The 11,539-nt window shown below is 37.2% G+C and overlaps 1 protein-coding gene across 1 annotated transcript; it reads right to left on the bottom strand.

Moving 5' to 3' along the window:
- Nucleotides 1-1,251: 1,251 nt before the first annotated feature.
- LOC145114935 (RNA-binding protein-like protein) lies at nucleotides 1,252-4,131 on the bottom strand. The gene is made up of 3 exons (XM_079051060.1): nucleotides 3,825-4,131; nucleotides 2,104-2,452; nucleotides 1,252-2,020 (listed from the first exon to the last, which is right to left on the bottom strand). Exons 1-3 carry the CDS (start codon nucleotides 3,994-3,996, stop codon nucleotides 1,423-1,425), a joined length of 1,119 nt encoding a protein of 372 aa, XP_078907186.1. The 5' UTR covers nucleotides 3,997-4,131; the 3' UTR covers nucleotides 1,252-1,422.
- Between the last annotated feature and the right edge of the window lie 7,408 nt (nucleotides 4,132-11,539).

Genomic DNA, 11,539 nt, shown 5'->3' with positions numbered 1-11,539 from the left:
TCATGTACATGCTTTCAAGATCCAGTTTTATATTCATGATGTTTTGAAGAAAACCCCCATGTTTGCAGCAGATGCACAATCTCACCGGTACTCTCTCCTCCGATTAGGGCTTGAAACGATTTCAACTTCATAACTTTGGGTTGTGTTATATCTGATTTGGGTTTTAACTTGACACAAAATACTGAGGAGGGAGAATGTAGAAGTGACATTTGAAAGGAGGAGGGAGAATACAGGGGTGACCATGGTTGATGGTGGATCTATGCATCGTTCTTCGACAAGGCTATAGAGGACTGATGATACTTCAATCACTTTGTTGAAGGTATGAGGGCTCAAACTCGATTTCTTAGGTTTGATTTTGGATTTTAGAAATATGTCGATGAAGGTGATGAAGATGAAAGGTAGTAGAAGATGGGTGGTCAATTTTTTGCGAGGGTATCTCTGATTTAGATGAACCCATCTTTTCTGGTGGTTGTTTGTAATGGAGAGAGAGAGAGAGAGAGAGAGAGAGAGAGAGAGAGAGAGAGAGAGAGAGAGAGAGAGAGAGATTTAATTTTATTTTTTATTTTTTTTAAATCTGAAAATCAAAAAAACAATTAAGAAAAAAGAGAAAATCATATTAACAGGGGCAAATCCGTCATTTTGAAAAAAATCAGAATTGATTGGACCAAACAAGCAACAAAATGAAAACTTTAGACCTCTGGTGCTAGTCCAAACTTTTTTGGACCAAAGTGGCAATTTTGAGCAAACCACAGGGACCATTTGTGCAGTTTAGTCTATAATAAAACATGGTAGGTGGGTCGTGTTCGTGTTTGGCAGATACAGGTTAGCATTAAACAATGTGACACGTTTAATTATACCGCCAAGCCACAAACCCGAACACAATATGATTTAGCCACAAACCCGAACACAATATGATTTCACGCCTAGCTAGAAACCTAATTATCTGACGTTGAACTTGTATTCCACTTCTATTGTATTTGAGATTTGAGATTTTATCCTTGTCCTATGGTGGATTTATGTTTGATTTATGTATGTTCTCTATGAGTAAAATCATGTCATGCATCGTTGAAGTTGGCTTCTTGACTTAGATATGACCTTGAGTTGTTATTTCGTTTACTAGAATATGATCATTTTAGCAATCAAATCAAGTAACCTTGAGAACCATTTTTTTGAATATTCAAGTTGAAAAGACCCCAAGTATGTATGAATGTAACTATGTATAGATGCATATTAAACAAATGAGCAGCAGTCTTTTCACAAAACCCCTTGTCATCAAGATGCATGATATTCTCAAACTAAAATGTACCAAATATCTAACCAAATTTCACCACATCTCAAAACCACACAATAGTAATAGTCTATGATGTGGTTCACAACTACAAAAACCACATGAATCACATCAATCTTATCTAAATACTAATACTAATACGGATCACGACCCATACCCCTTCGATCATCCCGTCCCCTATCCACATATGCATCCCGTCTATAATCCTTCGAAGGTGGCGGCAGTCCGCCCCTAACCGGCGACCTACTCCTCTCTCTCTCATCACGAACCCACCGTCCACTGCCACGCCCCACCGCCGTCGGCGGTGGTGGCCCTCCCGGAGATACCGGCCGCCTGTCATACCCTTTTCTCTCTCTTCCCCAATCGGGCGGTGGCACCATTGGCCTATGATCAAATCTGTTATTGCCCCTCTCTCTCATCTCATCTTCAAAGTAATCCGGCCTCTGATTATGATTATGATTATGATGATCCCGTGGAAACCTTCCTTCACGTCTCATCGGACCACCAATTCCAAACTCTCTAGGCGGGCCATCTCTTCCAAAACCCCGTGGAGGTGATCGGTACCCGTTGAATGACCTTCCCGGTGACCGGTCAAGTGGCGGTCCGGTGAACCGCCGCCCCATCAGTGGCGGCCCTGGGTAGCCCCTCCGTGGTGGACTTCCGGGTCCGGCATAGCGGGGCCTGTTGCAGTTGTTGCAATACTCCCGCCTTGCAAAGTTCAAATTGTTACATCTGAAAAAGATACAAGAATCAAAGTTTTTTTTAGTATTTTATTATTTCTGCAATTTTAAATTCTAAATTTGAAATTTACTTACGTGGGATCTGTGCACATCCAATCACCTTCACGTGGACGGACATTAGGGTTGTTTCTAGGAATGACATCACCACCACCACCACCTCTGAAACCACCCGGGCACATACCAGGGCCGCCATCAAACCCTCTGCCACCAAACCTGCCGCCACCGCCAAACCGGCCACGGCCGTAAGGCGGCGGTGAATGGTCACGAAACCTACCGGAATCTCTCCCTCTACCAAATCCACGGTGGCGGGGTGGTGGTGGCGGCGGTGGTGGTGGGCCATCTGAATGATCATAGTCAGGACTGTAGTGGTGGCTCCCGTTCCTCCGGCGAACAGGGGAGGCAGAACCTGCACGCATTCTATACCCTGAAAAGCCAGTTAAACCCAAACCATTAAAACAGAGTAACACCAAGAAGAAAAACCAAGTTTGTTTCTTGTCCAAAATCCAAATCCAATCAACTTTAACCAAGTCTTTTAAGAACATTAATTAGCAAAGAAGACACCCCATTTCCATTAACTGCTCTTCATGTACCTTTTGATATTCTTGGGTTCATGTTTACCCTATAAAGATCACTAAATAAAAATCCCAATACTTAATTGTAAACAGTAAAACTCACACAACCCATTTATTCACTTCCTTCAAGAATCAAGACCCCTCTGCTGATATTTTCATAGATAAGAAAGATTTCTCCAGTAAGTCATTATTCCCGATTTGTAATGGAAACTACACCTAAAAACTAACCAATTAACCACCTTAGGGACCCTAATGCTCAAAAAACCCAACTATATAATATGAAAGTGCTTTTGAACCAAAATGTTGGCATCACAAAAGCACACTCTCCTGCAATTGATGATATCAAGGCAGCAATACCCAAATTCCATTTCCCAAAAGTAGCTGGAGCAAGTTCTTCAAGAGGTATCGATAAGTATTGGAGCATTATTTTAGCAGACATCATTACCAATCATGTAAAACCCCATGTCAGCTTTTGATCCCATTTGAAAACCCTAATTAATATCCCAATTCAAAACCCAAAAAACAAGTCCCACAACCAAATTCATATATAGCAGCATTCAAATCAAAATAACTGGCTTCCTCAAGACCTCAAGTTCTTGCACCAGCCGTCTTTTCTCAGCTGTAAAACACAATAGCAAAATCATTCACAAATAGAACACTCCAAATGACTACTGCTCCACACAACCAAAGGTATAAGGAAATGGTCAAAATCATCTTCAAACATAGCTACAACCATGGAAGTTTCAAACAAACAAGGATATTGATTCATAGTGTTTCAAATCCCTCATGGATTAAGTTAGTAACTTTAGTTAATAAACATGACTAGTCCCAGAATTCTATCTCATGTCAACACAATTTCAACAATTTCTAACTTAGTTTTCAAAAAAAATATATATAAGGGTTGCTTTGCTTCATCACGTATCGATAAGAGAAGTTGATGAAAAATCATTTGGTTAGATGTACCTTGTATAGAAACAAAGATTAGACCACCTCTACTACCTTTTCCAAACAGGAGATTGACCTAATTTAATATTAATGAAAACAGATACAAAAAATTGGGAAAACAAAGAGACGAAACAACCACCATATATGCCTCATGATTAATAATATGAACGATTTCTGATAGCAATAGACATAAAAGCAGATCTAAGCTTTAAAACAATTTAAAGATAAACATATAGAAAACGAGTAAAAGGGGAAACGGAAAGAATCGATAGAACGAACCGTGGTTGTTTTCAGCAAATCGATCAGAACGAGAATAAGGAGGCGGATCGCGGCGAACTTCGCCTGGCTCGTAATCGCTACCACCACCGCCACCGCTGTCGGTAGGGCGTACGACGAGGCTGCTTAGAAGGGGTTGGTGAGGCGTCGTTGGATCCTTGTCTCGCGAACCCATTTCCTGCTTGTCTCTCCCTTTAGGTCGCTTCAGCTCCGTTCACTCTTTCACCATCTTCCGTAACAGCAGACGATATATAAAACCCTAATCATAACTTGCAATTCGTTCCCAATGGATCCAACTTCCGGATCAAGTCGGGTCGAGTATTTCAACGTATTATAAGGGAGAAACATTGGTATTTATTTGTTTATTTGTGCTATCCAATCTCGCATATAATCATTAAGTTTTAAAAAAACTTTTCACATGGTTGGTTTCAAAACTTTTAACAACCGGTCTTTTTGTTAAGGGTAAATTACATCAATCGTTCCTCGTGCACATGCCAAAAAGCGTGTTTAGTCCCTATTTTCAAAAATTAACTCGAACCGTTCCTGTTTTGTTTTTTTCTTGCATACTTAGTCCCTATTGACATGAAATGACCATTTTACCCTTAATAATTTCTTTTTTCATTTCTTTTATTTATTTATCAGTTTTAAATTAAAAAAAAACAAAATAATCTCTCAAGAAATCAAATCCATTACTCCACGACTCCAAATCCTCTTCAAGACCTTAAACCAAGAAATCGATACATCCAAAACCAAAATAATCTCTCAAAAAATTGATACATCATCGGCGATCATTCGTATCTCAAACCAACAAAAAATTTCCACCGGTGAATCCCAGGAGCCCGTTTCTACCCCTGCAATATGTGTTTTTATAAATGTCACATAAATCGCCTGATCTGGACTCTCCAGTCGCCATCCATGGTCTGAACTCGTCGATTGCTCAAGAACGACGACGACCACCAATGTATGACTTAGATTTCGACTTCAATTTCTGGAACCATCCCACCCCTTTCCTCCACACAGATCCGGCGAGACCCCAAACCTACAAATCGGAAAAATCAAACCTCAAAGATCAAACCCTAAACCTGCAAATCAACCCTAACTAAACCCTAAACCTGCAAATTGGAACTAACGAGTTGTAGGAGAAGAAAGAGGATTTCGATTGACGGAATCAGATCGAGGAACGTGATGTCCACCGTCACCAGATCAAGGAGGATTCCGTCCACCGCCACTTCATCTTCCTCATAGACGGTGTAAGTCGGCGGGGGCTAATTTACCTTGTGATGTAGGTTATAGCTTCATTGAGGATTCAATTTGTTGTCTGATGGCTTCTTCAAGTCAACGTGAAGGTGAATCGAGGTTCTTCAAGTCAATGTGATGGCTTCTTGTGTGTGTGTGTGTGTTTTGTATTGAAGAAGAATGGAGAGAGAGAGAGAGAGAGAGAGACTACATCGAACGTGGTGGTGGTATTTTCATGCATATGAGAGAGATAGATATTCGAGAGTTGTTTTTTTTTTAATTATTAATAATAAATATTATTAAAATTAACTAAAAATAAATATCCAAGGGCATAATGGTCATTTCAAATGTGGAGTGGACTAGATTCGCAACAAAAACACATATAAGGGACGAAGTTAGCAAGTTTTAAGCAAATGAGGGACGGTCGGAGTTAATTTTTGAAAATAGGGACTAAACACGCTTTTTGGCATGTGCACGAGAGACGATTGGTGTAATTTACCCTTTTGTTAATTTTGTTAGCTTTTGACCGTTAATTATTTTTATTTGATTATAATATTCATATGACATTTTCGTCATTTCAATACCACAGGGACCATTTATAAAGTCGTGTTTTATTTAATAAAAAAGGAAAAAAAAATATTATTTAATTTTCAAAGGGTTTCTCTTTCTCTTAGTTATTATTGAATACACAAATAAACTTGCCCAAGCTAGACCCAAGATATGGTCCCTCATTTTATTTTATTTTTGCTTATTTTTGTGAGAGTTCAAGTAGAGATGTGATAGCTTTATGGAGGCATTTTCACGACAGTTGATGTGCAGCTTAATAAATTCACCATAGAATTTGTGTTTTCTCTTCTAGCTGAAATCTGAATTGGAGCTGGACCCGATACATATATATGAGTTCAATTGGGATTATGAGAAAATGAGAAATATACACATTAAACCAAAAATCATGATTTCTGGAATCAATCATTTGTACCCCTGCATAATTGGAGCAGTCATGGAGTGGGCTTTTGAAGCATCAGTTTACATCGTATTTGAGATAGAATAGAATGAGAAATCCCATAAGTATTCATCATGTGCCAAGTCATGAACACTAGGAACGAAGGTCGATTTCCAGAAATGAAAAAACACACACATACAAATAGTGAAATCAATGAAAGTCCAGGTGAAATGGGTTTCTCTCATCGTTAATCAGTTGGATCCTCTCCTTACCATTACCTGATTCGTCATTTGCAGATCTGACAAATCATCCTCTCCTTTTCAGCTCTAAAGTCGGGTTTAAAAGAAAAGAGAGAGAGAGAGAGAGATATGTGGGCCTACACCCACCAAACCACATTACCACAATAATCTGTCACACCCCCAAACCAAGGATGGTGGAAACGTCCGGGGGTGGAGGACTTCATGTATAGTATCATAACAACAATTGTAATAGTAATTCAAGCAAACCCAACCAACATATATATAATTGAAAAAGTTACATCATTGTATGAATTACATGTTTACGAATCAATTACATTATGTTGACAACATATGAAATAGTAGACGCCTTAGCGTCCCATCCTCAAATGCACTTGGTTACCTGTTTAATGATTTCCTGAGAATACAAGTTGTTTGAAAAAGTGTCAACACAAGGGTTGGTGAGTTCATAAGCTTTTGTTTGGTATTATTAAAAGCCTTTCGTTTGTAAAAGTAGTATTTGTGTTAGAAAATCCAATATTTTCCTTAATGTGTAAATGTAGTCTTAAAACCCAAAGACCGAAATGTACAAGTAATTTGTCATATTTATAGTAAAACAATGCAAGTTTAAATCGACATAAACTCGTTAAATTTTAATGAAGTTCCCGTAAATTCCAATGTTTATTAATACTTTATGTGAGTTTATTATAACCATACTATGACCAAGGTTGCCTAAAACGACGTTCTTCAGGCGTCGGAAATGTTATGACATTTGTCACCCCAGACCTGTCGGTCTAGCTGTTGCATGCAGCTAAGGTGTGGGTTTGTCAGACCCAATATAGATCTATACACAACTATCACGCTCTCCCTCAAGGAGACTCTGGTTACAATACAGGACTTAATGGTAATTTGAAGCGAATGTCTCACAGAAGTCATTAACGAATTTACGTGTAGTGTAATGAAAACTTGGTACCGTATGGCCGTACCTTGCTTAATGAAAATCTTATTTGTATAAATGTACCCTTTTTAAATGTATGTGTTATGTAATGTATCATAAAGTCATTAACGAAATTACGTGTTATAAAAACTTGGTACCGTATGGCCGTACCTTGCTTAATGAAAATATCCTTTGTATAAATGTACCCTTTTTAAATGTATGTGTTATGTAATGTTTCATAAAGTCATTAACAGAATTACGTGTTATGAAAACTTGGTACCGTATGGCCGTACCTTGCTTAATGGAAATATCCTTTGTATAAATGTACCCTTTTTAAATGTATGTGTTATGTAATGTATCATAAACTATACCTATTATAGTTTATCAACCAAGGGTAGTACGTAGTAATGTATGCAAACTATATTCAAAATAGTTTATTAAATGTTTGAATGTATCGGTTGTACTTTGATTATAATCACTTGTTATTCTTTATATTTTATATGTCCAAATCCATTTGTAAACTGATGTGTGTCTAAATATTAAGATAAAATGTCATATATTGCAATAACATATAATCACATAAAGATATACACCTTGCTCAACATGTTACAAGGTGAAATGAAATTGACAGCAACTTTTTGTTGTATACAGTTTCTGTTACTGTTCTTAGAAAATTTATAGAAAAATCATCAAAGCTCTAAATCCAAATCCGAAAATTCTGAGAGTTTGCAATATGAGTCTAGTTTGTTCGTAAATTTTATCATGATTTTTAGTGGTCTCTAACAGAGGTGAAAATGTTCATAATCACATACTGGTCCGGGTTTGCCTCTGAAATGATAGGCAGTTTTGTAAAAATCACCATAAATTGTAGAAAAATCATATGGAGATGTGCAAGTAGCCATTTTAAAGCTAAGAGTTTGAACTACTTACACCTGGAACAGTTTTGAAAACTAAAATATTTAAGTTGACCAAAACAGTCCGTGATCGAAGTTCATCTTTTCTGATGTAATCTGATAGAAAAAATTTAATTGTGTTCTTGATGATTTTACTTGTATTCCCCCCTTAAAACTTAAGAAAAACATGTAAATGTAGGGGTATGAACTCACCCTATGTGGTTTCAGTAGATGAAAGTAAGAGAGAGGAAGTGTTCAACCCAAGAACACTAAGAAGATGTCTTGATGATTCGAGAATCTAACACCGAATAAGATGGAATTTGTGTAAGATATCAATGATTTGAGTAGAATGGAGTGTAATAATTATATGAATGATGAAGATACTTACTAATTGAAGAAAGAAATCCCTGGAGAAAGCCTTGAAGTTCTTGAAGTTGAGAGAAAAGATGAGAGAATTTTGGAGAGTGTTCTTTGGTTGCTAAGTGTAGAATGAAAGAAGTTAATGAGAATGAGGAGAGATGACCAATTCTCCAGCTCTTAGAACGTGGGAAGAGCTGGAGATTGGGTGTAAAGGTCCACTAAGGTGACAAGGGGTAGTGGGAAAGAGTGGCTAATCATAGAGTGAGGTGGTGGTGGTTTGCTTTTGCCATAAATTAAGGAAAAGCAAATATTCCCTCAATAATTAGTTCAACCACTAATTCTTTTAATATATTTTTATAAAAACCCTGGAGATTTATATATTTTGGGGCCTTAGTTTATAAAATAAAGTTTTGGGTGAAAATCCCACGTTAAAATAATGAAAAACGGAGTTAAAACGAAGTCGTAGTCGAAAAACCGGTAAAAAGGGGCCGTCTGCGAGACCTCTCGGATGGGGGCCGAGACTTCGGACCCTCGCATGCGAGGCTGCTGTCTGATGGCTTCGGATTCGGTCTCCTGAGAGGCTTCAGCTTCGGTCCTGATGAGAGGCTTCGGATCCGAGGCCTCGGATGAGAGGCTTCGGTCATGAAGTTTCCGTTTTGGGTCCTTAAGGCTATTTTACCCGTTTTTACCCCGTTTCAAGTGGTTTTTGACCCGGTTAAGGGTCGGGATGACCCGAATGATTCCAAAAAGTTATGGGAACTTTTAAGAGAGATTTGGGAGAGATTTCAAATAGAAAGAGATAGAGTGAAAACGATTTAGAGAGGTTTCGTTTGTGATTAATTTGAGTGTCCGGCTTCATAACGCAAGGTTCGTAAACCCTGTTAAACCGTGTTTTAGTGTCGTACACACTCCCGATGAGTGTGCAATAATGTTTTATCGTTTTGGTTCGTTGTTTAGCACTGTTAAGGCTAAGGAAAATCAAACACATGAACTTTCCAAATGATGATTTCTCATTAAAATAGCGAATTGTATAGTGATTACATAACGTAAACCCTAACATACAAGGGTTATTGGAGTTGACCGGTTTGACTTGTTGACTTTGTTTGACTTTGACTTGACCGAAATTTGACGGTTGTCACATAATCCATTGAGAAACCCCCACCATATTCACGTTGGTGATAGATGATAGATCGATTACCATTATCATCCATGATAGATAGACGGAAAAATAAGGAAGAAGACGAGTAGGAGCTGCAATTTTTTCGGTTGTCATCACAACACATGTGCATGATGAGGGTCGGGAAGAACATAGCATTTTTCTAAAGTGGAAATACTAAAATAATTCCAAAGACTACCCACCTACAACTGCAATAGAGGAATCATGAACAGAAGAAAAAGAAAAAAAACAATGTTCTCATTTTCTTTACACTCAAACCTGCAAAAATTAGATTTGAAGGAGTAAGAGTTAGACATATCTTTTTTTCTTTTGGATTCTAACCTGCAACTAAGAGAGAGAGAGAGAGAGAGAGAGAGAGAGACCCTTTAAAAATTAAATAGTACATTTCTTTTTTCTTTTTTTATTAAATAAGACACAACTTCATAAATGGTTCCTGTGGTAATGAAATGACGAAAATGCCATCCAGATATTATAATCAAATAATAGTTAACCGCCAAAAGCTAACGGGGTTAGCAAAAATGATTGTTTGTTAAAAGTTTTGAAACCATAGGATCTGAGAGGTTTTTTGAACTTATGGACTATATGCCATATTTTTGGAAAGCACAGAGGCCATTTATGATGTTTTAGATGAATTGTTTCAAGATATGATGTGCCAGTATTCATTTGTATCATATCAAGATCGTCGTTTTACTTCAAGTTTTAGAAAAGCTTACAAAAACAGTTGGGTTCACAAATTATGATGAGTACAACATATCATCCCCAAGCCGATAGTCAGTGGGAAAAGGCTATTCAGACCTTAGAAGATATTTGAAGTGTATATGCAATCGACTTAAAAGATCATTTTGATAAGCATTTACCCCTTATCGAGTTTCCATACAACAACTATCACAAAAATATCAAAACAACACCATATGAAGCTTTGTACGGAAGAAAATATAGAACACGTGTTTGTTGATGGAGGTTGGTAAGAAGTAATTAGCCCGTCTTGAAATTATCCAACAAACAATAGATAAGGTAACTCGAATAAGATAAAGGCTCAGAGTTGCACATGATAGGCATTAAAACTATGCCGACAAAAGAATGAAGACTATCAAATTCCAAGTTTGTTACATAGTATTATTGAATCTATTACCATGGATAGGGGTCTTATGTTTTGTCAAAAATGGTAAGCTACAACCACTCTATATTAGACCATACAAAATAACTAACAAGATAGGAGCAGTAACATATCAACTTGAATTACCACTCTATATTAGACCATACAAAATAAATAACAGGATAGGACCAGTATCATATAAACTTGAATTACCAGAAGAACTAAGAGGAATACCTAACATTTTTTATGTCCAACTTACATAAATCTCTTGCTGAAGAATATGTTGTAATCCCAGTCAAAGAGATCTCAGTTGATGCTAAACTCAATTTCCTTTAAATGTTCATAGTCGCACAAAATGTAAGGTGGAGAAGCTTCGAAACAAGGAGGTATCCTTGGTGTTAGTTCATTGGGAATATTACCATGGATCAGAAGCCACGTGGCAAGTTGAGTAAAAAATACAAAACAAATACACACATCTTTGAGTAAAATTTCGAGGACTAAATTCTTATTATATATATATATATATATATATATATATATATATATATATATATATATATATATATATAACACCCGGTTCCTAGATAATTTCCTTTAAGGTTTATATATATATATATATATATATATATATATATATATATATATATGCAAGTTGGGTCATTACGCGGGGCGTAACGCGTTGATCTTGGATGCGGGGTTTCCTTGAGTACGCAGGGCGTACCTACAGTACGTTGGGCGTACTCATGCTAAATGCAAACCCTAATTTTAGGGTCTTGGACCCTATTTAAGGAACTTAATCCCTTAGAGACCCTTCTTACCATCAGCTACCACCCTCTCTTT

This window comes from Lactuca virosa, chromosome 5 (genome assembly GCF_052849685.1).
Source record: "Lactuca virosa cultivar CGN04683 chromosome 5, Lactuca_virosa_CGN04683_v6, whole genome shotgun sequence".
Lineage (NCBI taxonomy): Eukaryota > Viridiplantae > Streptophyta > Magnoliopsida > Asterales > Asteraceae > Lactuca > Lactuca virosa.
This window is presented reverse-complemented; position numbering and strand designations above follow the sequence as displayed.